Source organism: Phascolarctos cinereus, unplaced genomic scaffold (genome assembly GCF_003287225.1).
Source record: "Phascolarctos cinereus isolate Bilbo 61053 unplaced genomic scaffold, phaCin_HiC Scaffold_5;HRSCAF=322, whole genome shotgun sequence".
Taxonomy (NCBI): domain Eukaryota; kingdom Metazoa; phylum Chordata; class Mammalia; order Diprotodontia; family Phascolarctidae; genus Phascolarctos; species Phascolarctos cinereus.
Genome location: NW_027555958.1, coordinates 10,288,802 through 10,306,396, shown reverse-complemented (window position 1 = coordinate 10,306,396; position 17,595 = coordinate 10,288,802). Strand labels below are relative to the sequence as shown.

The 17,595-nt window shown below is 55.1% G+C and overlaps 1 protein-coding gene across 6 annotated transcripts in view; it reads left to right on the top strand.

Moving 5' to 3' along the window:
- Positions 1-16,822, top strand: part of DGKD (diacylglycerol kinase delta) — a 123,124-nt gene extending 106,302 nt beyond the window's left edge. For 4 of the 6 annotated variants that reach the window (XM_078154627.1, XM_078154628.1, XM_078154632.1 and 1 more), the window contains 10 exons: positions 1,057-1,153; positions 1,953-2,060; positions 2,920-3,033; positions 4,235-4,369; positions 5,271-5,422; positions 5,982-6,093; positions 6,186-6,278; positions 7,545-7,664; positions 7,868-7,997; positions 9,178-9,939. In XM_078154627.1, the coding sequence (XP_078010753.1) occupies positions 1,057-1,153; positions 1,953-2,060; positions 2,920-3,033; positions 4,235-4,369; positions 5,271-5,422; positions 5,982-6,093; positions 6,186-6,278; positions 7,545-7,664; positions 7,868-7,997; positions 9,178-9,728 (1,612 nt within the window). In that variant the 3' untranslated portion in view covers positions 9,729-9,939. Of the gene's footprint in view, positions 1-1,056; positions 1,154-1,952; positions 2,061-2,919; positions 3,034-4,234; positions 4,370-5,270; positions 5,423-5,981; positions 6,094-6,185; positions 6,279-7,544; positions 7,665-7,867; positions 7,998-9,177 lie in introns of all 6 variants that reach the window. The other 2 variants (XM_078154629.1, XM_078154630.1) reach the window with 2 other exon arrangements.
- The last annotated feature ends 773 nt before the right edge of the window (positions 16,823-17,595 follow it).

Here is a 17,595-nt window from a genome sequence, read left to right as displayed (position 1 = left end):
TAGACAATTCCAAAAGACTCACGATAAAATTGCTTTCCCCCTTCAGAGAGAAAATGGATGAACTCTGAATGCAAATTGAAGTGTAATTTTCCCACTTTTTAAATTTTTTTTTGTATTGTGGGTGATATGGAAATATGTTTTGCATGATTTCACATGTATAATTGATAAATTGTTTGCCTTCGGGCAACTAGGTGGCACAGTGGATAGAGCATCGGCCCTGAAGTCAGGAGGACCTGAGTTCAAATCCGGCCTCAGACCAAACACTTGACGCTTACTAGCTGTGTGACCCTGGGCAAGTCACTTAACCCCAATTGCCTAAAAGCAAAAAAAAAAAAATTGTTTGCCTTCTCAATGGGTAGGGGTGGGGTGGGAGCAAAGGAGAGAATTTGGAACTCAAAGTTTAAAAAGGAAAGGATGTTTAAAAATAAGTAAATAACAGATATTAATAAAATGAAAAACCTTTCCCAGCCTGCTCTTACCCCGCTGCCATTCCCTTCCCCATTTAGATTACCTTCCATGTACTCTGGGTACATACTTTTTTGTACCCACTTGTTTACACTTGTTTTCTCTCGTTAGACTACGTGCTCCTTGGGGGCGGGGACCCTGGTTGTTTGTTTTATTTGTTTTTTTCATTTCCTTATATCCTTCCTACTTAGCACAGTGCCTGGCACATATTAAGTGTTTGGTAAATAAATGTGTGCTAAAGGGAAAAAAGGCCGCCATCCAACATTAAAGTTGAGGTTTTGGGCGTCGTCTGGAAACTCTTCTCCCCTTGGAAATGAGGAATGACTCGCTGAGCAGGTGTGCTCCATTCCCAGAGCAGGGAGGGAGGATTCCACTCAGGATGGGTCCTGCCTCTCATATTTGGCCCCTCTTCTCTAGCCATCTCTCCTCAGAGTCAGTCGATGGGGCCCCATGAGTGTGTGTATGGAAACTGACAGGAAAGCCTTCTGGTGGGCATGTGCTCAGTGGTGGCTTTGGGCACAGGAAACTCAGTGTGGGCATGGCGACAGGCGCACAGGCATAGCTCACTCTTGTTCTGTTTTCCCTTCTCAGGAGCCGTACCAAGAACATGATGTGGTATGGGGTTCTGGGGACTAAGGAATTACTACATCGCACCTATAGAAACTTGGAGCAGAAGGTCTTGCTGGAGGTGAGAAGGATGCTCCTTCCCCTGACCCTGGCCTGCTCATCCTCGGGGGACATCCCTTGACAACATGGGGTGACGGGCTTCCGCTGCCCCTGCCACCCTCCCTGTGCCTCTCTGTCCCCATGCGCGATGTAGAGGACCCTTCTCCACACCCAGGCTGGGGCCTCCGCACCGCTCGCCTCCTCACTGGGCTCCTCTCCCTTCAGTCCATCAGCCATAGGGATCTGACCTTGGTACTTCCCTGTTCACTCGTCTCCAGAGGCTTCCTGTTGCGTGGCCTCTGGAATGAAACAGCCTTCTTTGGCTTTTAAAGAGCCCTTTGGGCCAGCCGTTGGTCAGCTCCTCGGCCGGGCCCCTCTGCCTGGGCTGCTCTCCCTCCTTAGCTGCCTCTTTCCTCCTTCCCCACATTCCTGGAGTCTCGCCCCTTTGTCTCTAGTTGTGTTTATTCCCTTCATGCTTTAGATACTTCTTTTTGAGGCTGCGTCTGTGGGCCTCCCCTCTCCCCATGCCTTCCTAGGCCCGCTGTCCATGCGTTGTCAGTATAAGGAAAAAGAGTCGTTGTTTCTGGGAGGAGGAAGCTGGTGCTGACCTCAGGGCAGTACGGCCCCCTCTCTTCCTGCTCCTTCCCCCCCACTCTGCTGCCACGTGGCTCTCCGTGGGTCATCTGTCTGATAACCAGGCCCTAGGGGCCCAGCAGCCTCCCAGGGCTCTGCCCTCAGGCCTCAATCCCGCCATGGCAGTCTGCTTGGTCACAAGGTGATGTGTCCTTTCTTTCTGTCCCCTCTGCCTCCACTTGGCTCAGTGCGACGGGCGTCCCATCCCGCTGCCCAGCCTTCAGGGTATCGCTGTCCTCAACATCCCCAGCTATGCCGGAGGCACCAACTTCTGGGGAGGTACCAAGGAAGATGACGTAAGTGGGGCTGGCTCCGTGAGAAGCACCTGGGGGGCCCCTCGTCTTCTCAATCCCCTCTGCATGTGGCTCCTTCTCCCAGGCTTCCCTCTTCACCTGTGCTCCCCCTCCCTGCATCTTCAGCCTCTTCCTTGTCCCTGGCTTACCCCCACCCCAACACCCCACTCCCCCTTAAGAGAGCCTTCCCTCGGCCTTGCCACCCCCTCCACCTGCCTCTACTCCCTCTCCAGGCACTTGCCATCCTTGGCATCTGCTCCACCTACTCTAGAGGGCCCAGGGACCCCCGGGATTGTCAGATCTCAGGGCTACCAATGCCTGATGCTCCCTTCTTCCTCCTTCTCACCAGCCCCCCTCCATTCAATATGCTTAGCCTTTATTAAGCCACAGCTGGTGCAGGCCCTGTGCCGGCCCCTCCCCCACTGCCCCTGGATGAGCAGGGCAGTCCCCCTGGGCCCTCCCCTGGCATCACGTGGCCACCGAGGCATTCGTCTTGTCCAGTTGGTTCTCACAGACGTCCTGGCTTGGAAGAACCATGGGCCTGGGCTGGACCTGTTTTCCCAGTCCTTCCTGGCCCCATGTGCCCTGAAGCGGCTGAATCAAGGCTTCTTGATGCAGGAATTGTGATGAGCTCTGTGGGCTTCTTTCAGCCTCTGCAGGGCAGTGTCCCCTTAAAGGTGACAAGGCCACGTCCCTCCCTCCTGCTGCCCCTTACTTCCAGGGTCTCTTCCATGCAGCGGTGGCCTCGTTACCTCCACATGCCCTGAAGCCCTCTGGTCACTGGCAGAAGTGGGAAGAGCAGGCGGCCTTGCCCAAGGAGGCACTGCCTGACCACCCACTGCAGGTTCGGCCTCCCTTTCAGACGTTCACAGCCCCGTCCTTCGATGACAAGGTCTTGGAAGTGGTGGCTGTCTTTGGCAGCATGCAGATGGCCGTCTCCCGTGTCATTAATTTGCAACACCACCGGATTGCCCAGGTAATCATGCCAGAGTCCTGTTTGAGGGAAACACATTTTTTTTAGTAAAGAGATAAACACATTTTAAAAAATTGTTTGTGTCAAAATCCGATGTCCAGTAAAGAAAAAAAAGTCATTTTGTAAGGTGATCAGTGAGACTGATCAAGCAGGACCGTAAAGTGTTAGGGAGCAGTGCTTCCCCCCACTCCCAGCCCCTGCCGGATACGTCCAAGGCCGTACAGGCCAGTGGCCAAACCGGGATCACGAGTGAGATCTCCCAAATCTCCTGCAGAGACCCTGAGAGCCAGCCCTGGGACGGTCCAGTGGCAAGAGCCAGGACTCCCAGACTGGGGGCAGCAGCTGCCAGTACCTCTTACTGTGCCCAGTTTGGCCTTTGGAGGCTTAGAAACTCCCCTCCAAATTGGGGTGGACATTAGGGGTCAGTGGAGAGGCCTCTGCCCTGGGCCTTGCCTGTCACTGCCCATGGAGACAAGCTGACGGCCGGTGTGCCGGGGCAGAGAGGAGGAGCAGTGTCCAGCTTAGATATCCTGCCTGTGTGGCTTTGGGCCCCTGAGGTCAATCCCTTACAGCCCGACGTCTGCGAGCCTGGGTCCTGTGACACCTGGCCTACCTTGCTCTCCCCACAGCCCAGGACTTGTATTCACTGGGCAGGATCCCAGTACGGAGATTCAGGGGTGGTGCTAGTGGCCCCTTGGGCACCACAGCCTTCGTCATCCTGCTGATTCCCCAACCCGTGGGGTCCGGGGCACTTCTTTGGTTTGGTTTGGTTTTTAATACGAGAGTGTCTCCACCTTCCTCAAGGGTTGCCCCAGTTTTAAAACATTTCTAAAAGCAAAACACACATGAATTCCATATTAATTTTAAATGTAAATAACGTGCCATTCAGTACTTTGGAGAAAAGCGGCGGTGACAGAAAGGGTGAACATGGTGGCCAGCCATGTAAGCCGTGGTCCCCAGGGCCTGAAATCAGTGCCCTGGAGTGACCGGAGGGTCAGCAGAAGTAGCAGGACCTCTGAGGTGGAATTCATGTCCCTGCCCACCTGACCTTTGCCCTTGGAGACCCAGGAGAGGGCAAGAAGGCTATAGCCAGGGAATATCAGCCAGGACCCTTCAGGGGAGCCTGAGGAAAGGGGGAGCCCTCGCTAGCTTCCTGTCCATAGCCAGGTGCGTGGGTCATCCGTGGGCCTGGTATCTTCCCTAGTGTCGAACTGTGAAGATCGCCATCCTGGGCGATGAGGGCGTCCCAGTACAGGTGGATGGAGAGGCCTGGATCCAGCCCCCCGGCTACATCCAGATTGTTCACAAGAACCGGGCACAGACTCTGACCAGGGATCGGGTAAGGCCAGTGGGATCTTCTGTCAGGCTTCACCACAGACACTGCTGCCCCTGGGGATCAAGAGCTGACTCCCAGAGGCGGGAGGGGTCTGGTGAGCTGCTCTCTGCTTTCCTCACCCTAGAAGAGGTTGCTCCCCCACCCACCCCCAGGGGAGAATCTTTTATCTTCCTCATGGGTCCCGTACTCCCCTAAAGTCTTCCTGTAGTATAAGCTGGTGGCCAGAGCCTGGGAGTTGGTAAGTTGGGACCAGCCCTCCGATGCCTGGCCTGGCTCACCCCCTGGCCTCCTGTGAGCTCTTAGAGCTAAGGGGGCGTGGTAGCATGGGCTTTGTGCCCGGCACGATCCCGATGGAAAGGTGACCTGTGGAAAGTCCCAGCAGGAGACCGCTGGCCTGTTTGCCAATGTGGTGAAAGGATTTGTTCTAGCATTTTTTCAGGCAAAAATGGAGGGAGGAGGGGACCAGGCCAGAAACCTCCAAGATCATCACCTTAGGCCTCAGCTCCATCACCCATTTCCAGGTGTGAGCATCATATTTTAGAGAGTGAATAGAAAGCATTTGTTACTGACTTTGTGCTAAGCAAAGCAGAGGCAGCCCTGCCCTCCTGGTGCTTACATTTGAACAGTAGAAAGGTATAGGGCTGGTACCTAGGCTTGTAGGCAAGGAGGGGACACCCCATTCAGGAACAGTGAAGAGTGGGTTTGATCGTGCTTCCAGAAGGGGATGGTGCGGGGAGAAGATGGCAGAGGGACGGGATGGACAGGAAGTGTGTCTAGAGCTCTCACTGACAGAACAGCCCAGGTCATGGGGCCTCAAGGACCCTAGCATTAAGAGACATGCTTGTCTTGTCCAGAAACAAGCTGGGAGGACAGTTGGGTGGCACCCGATTCCCTTGCATTCTAGGCATTTGAGAGCACCCTAAAATCCTGGGAAGATAAGCAGAAATGTGAGCTCTCACGCCCGCCCTCCTTCTCTCTGCACCCTGAGATCATGTCTGAAGAGGAGTCCACACAGATGCACCAGTTTGGCCAGGCAGCGGGGGCCCTCATCCACAGGTGGCTTTTGCTCTCTCCCCCCTTTGCCTCCGCCCCGGGGCTGGGTTCCTACACTGGAAGGCAGACAGGCAGGCAGACAGGCCGGCCAGCCCTAAGACACAGCGGTCCCCTTCTTCCTCCTCTGCTGTAGTTGTCCTGGCCAGAACATCACTTGCACAGGGATATTTCCTAAACTGGATTTAATAAGGGTGAAAATAAAGAAAAACTGGCCCGTCTTCACTTTTGGGGAAGGGGCAGGCCCAGGGTGCGTAAGGTGTGGTAGATGCACCCCTGGGCCTATTTGTCTGGATGAGATTGTCCCCAAGGTTGTCCCCTGTTGCCCTCACCCCCATTCCTGAAGGTCTCCACTTGGGGTTCCCGCAGATACAGGGATCCCCATTTGGGCCCAGGGGAGACAGAATGACGCCAGAGAGGAACCTGGGCTGCCGTGACCCGGGCCTCCAAGCTTACAGCGCTTCGTTTGGTATACCTTGGCAAGCAGGGACCCCTGGGGGCCCCCCTCCCGCCTGTGCCCCGCTCAGGCCTAACGGGGTGCCTGTGTTTCTCTTTCTCTCTTAAGCATCCGGGAAATAGCTCAGTCGTGTCAAGATATGGAGCAGGAACTGGCCCATGCCGTCAATGCCAGCTCCAAATCAATCAACAGAGTCTATGGGAAATCCAAGGCCACTGAGGTACATCCTTGCTCCGGCGCCCTGGCCTGCCGCGCTGCTGCGGCCCCTCGGCCCCACTCCCGGGCCCCTCACAGTGTTTTCCTCCTTTCCAGGGGCTAAACTGCACTTTTGTCCTGGAAATGGTAAACAACATCCGTGCCCTCCATAATGAGACCGAGCTGCTGCTCACTGGGAAGATGGCCCTGGTATGTGGGGGAGGGGCACCCCTTGTGTGGCGGCCTGGGCCAGAATCGGGAAGACAAAACAGGCTGGCGTCTCACCTCCACTTGGTTAGCAGTGTGACCCTAGACGAGTCGCTGAATCTCTGAGCTTTGATTCTTCGCCTACAAAGTGGGGGTGGTGATGCCCTCAGTATTGACCCAGTGGCAAAGCTCCGAGGAGATCTTGTCTGTATGGGGCTTGAGAGCTTAAAAGTCCAAGGCATTGGGGGTGATGGTGTATTCCCTGAGGATGCTGAAATTATTTCACTTTCTCAGTCCTGTGAACAGCCAGGACAAGAGTAATAGTCCAAAGTCCATTGGCTTCCTTGTTGAGAATTAGGTGGCCCTCACGTTGCCACCGCAGCTGCTCATGTCGGGTCAGAAGAATGGGCACCTGGGCCAGGATGCTGGTGAGGCCCAAGGAGCCTGGGGCTCCTGCCCACACTGTGCCCCAGGAATATGGCACTGCTTCCTGCCATTGCTGTGCCCCCCCACTCCAGAGGAGCAGGCCCCCAAAAGGGGACACCCCAGCCCACGCCCATGACTCAGCAGTTGTTTTTCAAAATTTTTATATTTATTATTCTTTTGGCTTAGCCGTCACTAATTTTCTTTCTATTTCCTCCCCACCTCCCAACTGAACAAAAAGAAAAAGGCAAACCCTCCTACCCAGTCTAAGGAGGCCAAGGAAATTCCACCCGTGCCCTTGTCCTGTGTCTCGGGCTCTGTGGGCCAGCAATGTGCTTGTCCTGCTGGTTCTGCCCCCTTCCCTCTACATCAGCTCACAGCACCATAGCCCCCACCCCATTTGTAGGATCTGTCATTCCCCAGGTGATGGGCACCCCTCGGTGGGCAGCTCGTGGGCACCCCAGAAATCATGGCTCCAGATATTGATGTCCACAGGGTCGTTTTCCTCTTTGGGGCAGAGACCTCGTGGTGGCATCTCCACGGGTCCATGAGAGTCTTTTGCGGCCTTGTTCCTGGTATTTTCTAGACCATCTGGGCCCATTCCCCACTGGGATTTGAAACAAGACCTAGCTTGAAGAGGGGTTTAGTCACCAAGCAGACCCCAAAGGGAGATGCTGGGTGTGGCCTTGTACTCGACACATGCGATTTGCTTCTTAGGCTGGGGAACATGTATGAGAAAGAGCTGCACTGGCATCCTGCCAGCCCAGGCTCATGGGTTTGGCCCCCTGGGCCCCCCGGCTACAGAGCTAACAGACACATCCTTTCTTCTCTCTGGCCACGGTGCAGCAGCTTGAGCCGCCCCACAAGGAGCAGCTCGGGGCGGCCCTGGCGGACATGGACCTCCAGCTGAGAAGGCTGGCCGACATTCCCTGGCTGTGGCAGCTCATGGAGCCCAGTGATGACGAGGTACGTACGGGGCGGTGGGCACTGCTCCCCCCAGTGGCCAGGCAGGCCTGCTGGCCGCCAGTCACCCCGCGTTCCTCTGTCTAGTGAGGACGAAGTACTTCACATGCAGTGAGTATGTACGGTGTGGTGGGCACTGCCCTGCCCGGGCAGCCTGCTGGCCGCCAGTCACCCCGACACTCCCTTTGTCTGCTTTTGTCCCCCAGAATCCCACGATGCTGGACTTCAACAAACGCGGCCGCAGTGGCAAATTTCGCCTGGTGACCAAATTCAAAAAGGAGAAAAGCAGCAAGAACAAAGAGATACGCGGCAGCAGCAGCGGCACCAGCCTCCCTGGTAGCTAGCCTCTGCAAGCGAGCGCACACTCCCCACCCGCCTCTGAGGCCCGTCTCCCCCCACCCCCACAGGCCGGATCTTCCTCGCTAACATTTCATTTCTAGGCTTGAGACCCCATAGATTGCCCCGTGTGTGCTCTGTCCGAGGGGAACTGCCCCGGCCCTGACCAAATGGGAAGAGGCCTCCAAGTTTCTGCCATTGTCTGCCCGGGTGGGGGGGAGAGGAGGTAACCTTGGCAACCTCAGAGACCACAGTGACTTTGGGACACAGGTCTGCAAGCACCCTCCAGGCCCCTGCTGCTCCTGCTTCCTCTGTGGGGATTGATGATTTCCCTCTGATCAAATCCCTCCTCAAATCAATTGACGTCCACAGGGTTGGGTGCACCCAGAACTCAGATCCCATTGGGAAAAAAGTGGCAGACTGGCCCATGAGGTCTCCCCATTGCACAGTTCATCTGGCCCTGGTCATCTGCCCTGGGTGCATCCCAGCCTCACAGTTTGCCTCTGCTTTGGGCTTGGGGCTGCCGCCATCTTGCTCTCAGGAAAACGCTCTCCTTTGCTCCCAGGAATCAGAGCAAGGGGCTTCTCTCCCTGAGATAGGGTCCTGTCTGATTTTCCCTTTTAAAATGCTAGTCCAGAGCCGGAGGTTCTGTGAGTGAGTGCAGTCAGTCCTTCTTCCGTCAGATACGGTCTTAACCACGACATCTGGTGTGCTGAGCCCTGCTCCAAGTTAGGTGTAATAACTCCTCAGAAAGGCCAAGCAGAGTCTTGGCTGGTTGCGTTTTAAGCCACATTTTCCTATTATGACTAAATAATTGAAGGTGTCCTGTACAGACCACCTCCACCCTTCAGATAAAGTCGCTTTAAAAGAAAATAAAATATAGTTGTGGGTCTAAAAGTACCAGAGTTGCCATGGAAGCCATGGCCTAGGTTCTGGACAAACTGGCAGCTTCTTCCTTCTTGGGTGGAGGAGGGGATGGTCAGGAAGCTGAGGACTGACTGCATTTGCGAGCAGGTGCCCCCTTTGGGGGGGGGGTCTTCCCTTGCCTCTCAGACACCCCCAGTCAATGATCTTGGCACTGGGTGGCGGGCGCTGGGCTCCCTTGGTTTCCTCCTGAGGCTTCGGGTACACTGGGCTTCTCTCTCGGCTCTCAGCTCCCTCCTGCTTTTCCGTCTGACAGTTCACGTCTGGGGCACGGAGGAGGTTGCGGCCTGGCTTGAGCACCTCAGTCTTTGTGAGTATAGAGATATCTTCATCCGCCACGACATCCGGGGCCCCGAGCTCCTGCAGCTCGAGCGGAGGGACCTCAAGGTACTTTCCCCTTGTTCATGTCTTGGGGGGAGCCCCTGGCTGTGTCCATGGGGCATGCAGGTTGCACGTTGGGCTTTTGGTCAGGGCCCAGGCTCTGCCTCGAGGAGTTTCCAGTCTAGGGGAAGAGAAATCAGTGTGCCTGAAAAGGGCCCAGAATGCCGAGGAAGAAGCCGGGCCGGTACCCTGGTGATGGGGGTGGGGGCTGGAGGCTGGGGGCTGGAGCAGCCCAAGTGGGTGAGGGTGACTGGGCAGGCTTGGGCAGAGCTGGACTGCAGCCTCCTGCCACACGGTGCTGCCAAGCTTGGGCCTGGGGGCCAGCACAGGGAGGTCTGGGGCTGTGGGAGGGTCATTCGTGAAGGCCTAGTCAACGGGGAGGTGGTCGTTTTTTACAGGCTTTCCTCCCGTGTTGCTCCCCGGTGAGTCCCAGGGGACCAGCCTGGGTGGCCTGATGGTGCCAGGCTGGGCCTTGGGCCGCTCCCGGCTGGCTCTGTGGTTGCTCTCCCCAGGCTCCATGGTGGGCTTTCCTTTTGGCTTTCAGGACCTCGGGGTGACCAAAGTGGGCCACATGAAGAGGATCCTCCATGGAATCAGGGAGCTGAGCCGCAGCACTCCTGCCAGCGAGGCCTAGCCAGCATCTTCGCAGCATGCTCCTGCCCCTCCTCCCCCCACTGAAGCATCCGCCACAGGGCCTTCTGGGCAGGGCAGCTAGCAAAGCTTATATCATGGTGCTACTCTCTTCCACGTGGGTACAGCTCATCAGGAGGACCCTTGCCCGCCCAGTGGATGGAGGACACTTGTGAGTGCTCACCTCCAGCCCCCGGGCAGGTCTTAACCACAGCAACACAGCTACCTTCCAAACAGAGGCCGGCATCCTCATAGCTGCGAGAGCCTTCACAGCAGGCAGAACTCATGGCTGCCAGGGATGCTCTAGAGCCCAGCTCTGCCCCGCAGCAGGGGTGAGCAGCCCCTGGGCTCCACAGCTTTGCAGTTGTTCCTGTGACCCCTCCCCAGAGGATCCAGCGTGATTGTCCTGGCTTTCCAGGTCATGGGTCTAAGGCCGATCCATGTTGCAGCCGGGAGGAGAACGTGGGCTCTCCACCTCTATCCTGGGGCTTCTCAGAAACCATCCTCACTGCTCCTCCCCCGCCAGCAGAGCCCCGCTACCTTCGCAAGCTCTCCAGCCCGGAAATCCTTCTCCCACCAAGCATGTTTTAGAGAGTCAGGAGAACATAGTCTCCGTTCCTGTGGGGATGGAGTGAAGGCACCTCATGTCAACGAGGGAAACATCCCACCCCGCCTCTGGCAGGCTTGCTTGGCAGTGCTGACCCCCTTGAGAAGGAGGCATGGGGCCCTCTCATCAGCTGAAAGCATTGTGCTCTTTCTCTCTTGACCATTTTAATGGGCATGGAAACCAGAAGAGAAGCATGTGCCTGGCCGCCTGTTTATTCACCCCGTCACTGTGGCTCCTTGCCTCCTTCATCTTTCACAAGATCTCACTCTCAGGAGGGTCACAAATCCGTTCTATTCCAGCGATATTTATGAAGTACAGCTGTGTCCCGTGCAGGGGGTGTTTGGGGGGGGGCTGGGGGTCCAAAGACCAGGCTGTCCCTGTCCTCACGGAGCCAACAAGGTCGACGGGAACAGAGTCTGGCCACGTCAGGCACCGGAGGCTGGAGAGATCACACCTGTGCTCGCCTCTCGCTGACTCCCGGCTTACCTGATCATCACAGATCATTAATGAACCAGTGCAGAACTGCTTTTGAGAAAATTAATGAGCAGAAGTGACCAGAAGCTACGACCAGCGAGGAGAGTTGAGCTGCATGTCGGGTAGTCAGACATCGGGATCCCGTGTTTCTAGGACAGCTGATCCCATCGAGCTTGAAGGCCGTGAGAGATGAGCCAGTATTTGGGGGTCCTGGGCCCCTCCGGGAAGCAGTCTGGGGACACCTGTGTACCCCTTCTCAGAAGCCTGGCCCTAAGTGCAAACAGCAGGATACAAAGGATTTTCGAGGAGCCAATTGTATCGATAGACAGTCACCAAAATATTTCATAACTTTGACAGGCCACAGGTTAAGCACCCCTGGTGTAGACCCAGCCCCTCATTTTACAGAGTAGGAAACTGAGGCCATACTGACCTAGGTTGGTGAGTGGGCTTGATGCCTCGTGATCCTAAAACCTGCCCATGGAATAGAAGGCAGGCCCCCCAGCCCTGGCCAGCTGAGGGCAGAGTCCATCCCTCCTGTCCAGGGCTTGCCAGTCCCCTCTGTCTTCACACACAGTCGTCTGGCCACACTTGGCTTATTCTGTGCAGAAGGCCGTGTTCTTGGGGACATCCCCCTGCGTTTGCTGTTCTGCCAAGCAACAGCCTTGGTCTGTGGAGAGAAGGACCTTCCAGGCCAGTGCTTCCCTGGAAGTGCTTCACTCCTCCCCAGGTCAGGAGTGCAGAGGGAGGGCTCTGGCACCTGGCGCCACTGGGCGGGGGCATTCGTTTCCAAAAGGGCTGTCATCGTTGGATTAGAATCTTGTGCTGGGCATTCCCAAGCACCACCTCCCCTCCCCAGACACACACACACATAGATACACATTGTCACACACTCACACTGTGACTGTCACACACAGTCACACACATGCTGTCAGACACACACAGATAACAGAATGTGACTGTCACACACAGATACATACACTCACTGTGACACATACACAGATACACACTCACACTGTGACTGTCACACACGGATACATACACTCACTGTGACAGACACTGTCACACACATACACAGATACACACACTGTGTCACACACAGTCACACACGGATACATACACTCACTGTGACACACACAGATACACACTGTCACATATACTGTGACTGTCACACACACTTTCAGACACACACAGATACACACACTCACTGTGACACACATGCTGTCTCACACACAGCCTCCTGGGCAGACCGCCACAAAGCATGACTGACTTGGCCAGCAGGAATGAGTGGCTGCAGGATCCCAGACCTGGCCTCCTGATCCAGCTTAGCATCTTGAGGGCAGAACTCTCAGTCCTCTGCTGGTCCTGGGGCATTGCCTTCAGACCTACGGCATCTAAAATTAGACCAAATTACCAACATAAAAGTTTTGGAAAATGTCCGATTTCCTTCAGGAATGTCTCATATTTTGCAGGGCTTCCAGTGTGGTGCCAGGCATGCTGCGTTGCCCTCGGGTGACATTGCAGCTCTGCTCCCACCTCGGAGGGGACAGGGTCCTACCCTCTTGGCCAGAGCATTCACCGCAGGCATCCTGACCACTAGGCTTTCCTGTGATGGTCACCTCCTAAAAGGGAGTGGGGCAGTGATGCTGGTGCTACCTGCCTGCTAGAATGACCTGAAGAAAGTTCTTTAAATGGGAACTTTTCTCTATTGGTACTGAAAACAGAATCGAATTTATCAGAGAAGTTTTTTTAGCCTGCCGTGGCTAAGTCAAGGTAAAACTTGGGAACCCAAACCCAGAAGAGGCACCTTGGCTTTGGAGTAGACAATGTGCCTAGAACCCAGGAGGCCCCGGGTCTGGATGCTGCCGCAGAAGCTTGCCCACTCTGCAATTCTGGGTGAGCCACTTGGGTTCTGTGTGCCTCAGTTTCCTCACCGGGGTGTCTGAGGTTCTGGTGCCATGACATGTCAGCTGTCTGCTCAGGAGTCCTGAGTAAACAAACATCCTTCTTTACCTTTCAGTGTCCATAGCAGCGGTTGGCTGGGGGGCAGTCGTGGCCTCATTATATCACGCCATTTCTTTAGTGAGTTCTGATGTGGCAGAAGGAGGCGGCAGAAGCAGAGATGGGCCCTTTCTTAGCAGTCCCGGTCAGCATCAGGGGGCTCTTGACCCGCCAGCAGATGTGCCAACTGTCCAGTCCATGGCTTGGCTGGCTCCCTTGGTTTTCTCTCGTTGCGTGGTCTACATTGTGGTCCCTTTGCACACGGGCGTCTCCAGGTCAGCTTGACCACCCTTGTGGGACAGGACAGGAAATTTAAAAATTAAAACTAAAACAGAATGAGGTTTTCCAGTTCTGAGCAGATCTCGGTTCCCTGCTGTTGACATTTCCCAGTAGAGATGGAATTGGATGTCTTCATTACTTCATTAGGGCTCCATTCCTCCCATCAGCAATGGGGAAGGTTGGCAACAAAGGACTTCCTTCCGGAGCCGCAGGACCATGACTAGGCCCAAGCTTAGCCAGGCGCAGTTGGGGAGTTTGTCTGCCACGAGAAGGAGCAGCGTACAGGAGCCTGCGCTCAGCGGATTATTAGGAAGTGGTTCTTTCTGTGAGGCAGAAGCCTGCTTGGCCATCCCCTTGCTCCTGGCCCTGCCTTCTGGAGCCAAGCAGAGCAGATCGGATCCCTCTTGTTCTGGCTACCGCCCCTCCCCCCAGGTCTCCTCTCCCGGACACGCTGTAGCTTATCCAACAAACAAACATGTCTCCTAACGTTTCCACGTTGTCATCTGACGTATTCCTGTCAACTGCCCCTTCCAGCTTTGTGTTGTCCTTGGACCTGATCCTTGGCATGCCTCAGCAGCCTTCATTCCACGTGCTTGTCATCCCCAGGTAGGGCCCATTGGCCCTTCTTGAAAGCCTGTGGTCTGGTCTCTGCAGCCAGACCGTTCCCGCAGCTTTTCTGCAGTCCTCATCTTTCCATCTTGGCCCAAGTGTGAGGTTGGATGCAGGGTCTTCGGGCTTCCTTGATCTGTCCCCCCCGTCACTTGACCCTGCCCAAAACAAGGCCTTTGTTGGCCAGGCCTGGCTTGTTCTCTGGCTCTTCAAAAAAATTAGTATTTCAAGCATCTTTTTTTAAATTATTGATACATTTTGTTTGGACATTCCGTTCATTTCTGGATATCCCCAACGGCTGCCCGGCACACTTTCTCTGACAACAGATGTTTACAGAAACGGTTTGTTCAGCATTCTGTGCCCACGGCTCCCCACGTTTTCATCTTCTCCATGGCCAAGCGTGGCCGTCGGAATTAAAAAGCAGTTCAGCAAAATTAGCCAATGCGTCGACTGAATCTGGTAGGGTTTGCCGTGTCCCATCAATGGGGCTGCGTGTTCCCATCTCTTCCTTTGAGCCAGACTTGGTCGTTAGAATTACCTTGAGTTTCATTTCAGTTTTTTGTTATTTCCATTCGCGTTATTGTTGTGGCTCTGCTTGGGCCGCTCTCCTCACTCTTGATCCATTCATCTAAATCCCCCCCGGCTTCTCTGCATTCTCCATAGCCGTCGTTTCCTGTGGAGCACCGATGTTCCACCGTGTTCATGTGCTCCAGTTTGTTGAGCCTTTCCACGGTGGATGGATGCCTCTCTGCCCTGAGGCCCTCCTGTCGCTGGACCCCGTTCTGGCTCTCACTCATTGCCTTGTCCGGAGGGTCCTGTTGAGTAATTGAGCTTGGTCAGTGTGGGCCATTCCCTCCGCTTATGCAGATCGCAGCCCCTCGGGGCAGCTCCAGCTGAGATGTTGAACCTGCCCTGGGCCTCTCTGACTCGAGGGCTTCCTTCTCTGGGTGCTGATTTGTCACTCTGTGCTTGGCAGACATCAAACTTGATGTCACCTAGGATAATGCAGTCTACTTCCTTCCCTTCCTGAAAATCTGGACCTTTGCCATCCTCTGCCAGTTCCCATTCTCTTTTTTCCAGTATCCCTGAGCGAGAGAGGTTTAGCAACCGTGCTCTTTCAGGACCTGGGGGCGTAGCTCCGTGCTTCCTCAGGAGTGCAGCAACCATTGATCCGCACCGGTTGTATATGGCAGAGATTGGGAGGTGTACAGAGAGCAGCCCCTCGGCGGGGCCTCAGAGAAGACCTGGTGAGGTTTCCTGGGGGTGGAGGAGGAAAGCAGGCCAGGAGGCCCGTGTGCAAGAGGACCCACTGAATGACTGTCATAGATGTAAGATGATGGAGGGGGAAGACCAGGATTGGAATAGGAATGGGGAGCAAAGGATTCAGGTTCTGGTTACAGGCCCGCTGTGAGCCTTTGGTTCCTTATCTCTGAACTGACAGTCAGGTGGGAGGAGCCACTGAGTCTAGGCACATGGCAGAGGAATATCGGATGGAGAAGGCTGACCGGCGCAGCCCTGCCCTCCCCATCAGGATTCCAGCCCAGAGAGCAAGGGTAGGAGCAGAGGGGCTTCAGAGAGGAGAATTTCTCAAGTTTCAAAGGGATTGGGTCGGGAAGGAGCCCATAAAGTCTCTTCCCAAGAAAATCAGAATTGGGGTGAGAGAAGTGTCTGTGGGTCACTGAAGTTTGCAGAGCACTGCCCATATCCCCATGAGGTCAAGCTTGGTAGAAATGTGCCCATTTTGCAGATGAGAAAAGCTAAGAGGGGTTAGGTGACTTTCCTAGGGTAACACAACCAGGACATGCTAGAGCCTGCACAGACACTGAGGTTGTCAGAGGCCTTCAAAAGGAGAGGTGGGCTCTTCCAGCAAAGGCTGGGGGGCCGTGTTCTAGAAGGGACCTGTAAGCGGGTGCCAGTTGGACCAGCTGCCCTCTGAGGTTCTGATAGTTGGCACCCTCCGTGCCTCCTACCCTGGGCTACAAGGCTCCTCTGTGCCAGCCAACCTCATTGACTAAGCAGGGGTGCCTCCTGCATCCACCATCTGAGGATTGCCTGGGATGTTCTACAGCTCCCCTGTAGCCCTCGTCCTCTGACCACACAGGATCCAATATCTAACCCTAAGGTCATTGTGCAGATACAGAAATCTGGGCAGCGCTGCCCAGTGGCCCCAGCCACATGGGGTCCAGACAGGCAGGATACACAGAGGGGGCCCCCTCCTTCCCTCCTGGATCTTCCCAAGCACCCCAGATTTTAGAATTTATACGGCTGGGATAGCCAGGAGGCTGTAGGCTTCAGGAGTGAGGACACCCCCTGACACGCACACCCCGTTTCACTCCATCACTAGTGAGTTTCCCAGCCTGCCTAGAAGCTACAACAGCCAGGAGACTCCTCCACCACCCTGCGCCAAGGACGAGCCTTTGCTTTCTGTTGCTGTCGAGAGTATCATTTTAAAATGTGTATTATCCGTGGTAAAAAACAAACCAAAACCAAAAAGATTGTTTACGTAAAGTTGTGTGGTTTTCTTTTTAAAAAAATTGTGTGTACTGTAAACAGACTGTCTCCTGAAGAAGTGGGCAGCAGCCGCTGGGCTGATACCGTTCAGGACTTTGTGATGTCACTGTTCTCGCACGCGGGTGACGACGGACTGAGCCGCGGAGGCTGGCAGTGGCTGTTCCTCTGGGGTCCCCGCCGTGGTGCGCGTGGTCCTGCCCAAGGGAGGGAGGGGGCGTGGGTCCTGGCACATCTGGGAGCTGAGGTTTCGTGCCTTAGGGTGGGACCCTCCTCCTCCTCATATTTATTATCTTAATTTATACAGTGGTCACCATGGAAACAAAGGCCTCTTGTATTTTGATGTACATACTTTACGTCTGGTTGGTGTAAATAAGTTGGTCTTGTATATAAAGGAAGCTTGTTTTCCACCCTCCTCTCGCTGCCTGAGTCCTTCTTGTCAGTGCCGGGCGCTTTGCCAAAGGGGAGCACCTCGGGATGGGTAGTGCCGAGCCCCGCCCTCTGAGCCCATGCTGCTTTTTCAGCGCCAGGCCTGGAGAGGACGGACGCACCGCACGGGAGTCTTGTTGGGTAGCAAGCACCGGAAGGCCGTGGCTGAACCCAAGGTTGCCCAGACCTCGTCTGCTGAGTGCCCAGGGGAGCAAACTCGGCCCCCGCTGGTCACCCACAGTCTTGGCCACCTCAAGCGGGTCCGTGGTGGGACTCGGGCCCAGGTCCGAGGCCAACTATGTGGTGATCGCTGAATCTAGGACTATACCAAGGCCTCCACAGTATTTGGCATACCCTGTGAGGATGGGGCTTCATATGTCCCCATTTTACAGATAAGTTGAAAGATGTCAGTGGACTAGCCCAGAGTCACACAGCGCATGAGTGTCTGAGGACATAGTTCAAGCCCAGACCTCCATCTACTCTATCACCTCACTGCTTCTGTTGAAATGCGGATTGGTGGAACAGTGTTAGAGGAGGCCATTCCGATGGGCTTCGTGGCCGAAGGAGAATAGACAATGTGTAGACCGAGTCTGCACAGAACAAATACATCCAAAATCAGGACAAAGGAGTTGGGGAAGGGGGGAATCGGGAAAGGCTTCCTGGAGAAAGTGGCATTGGCGCTGCACTTGAAAGAAGAGAGAGAAACTGAGGCAGCAATAAGGAGCAAGCGCCTTCCAGACATGGGGGCGGGGGAGACAA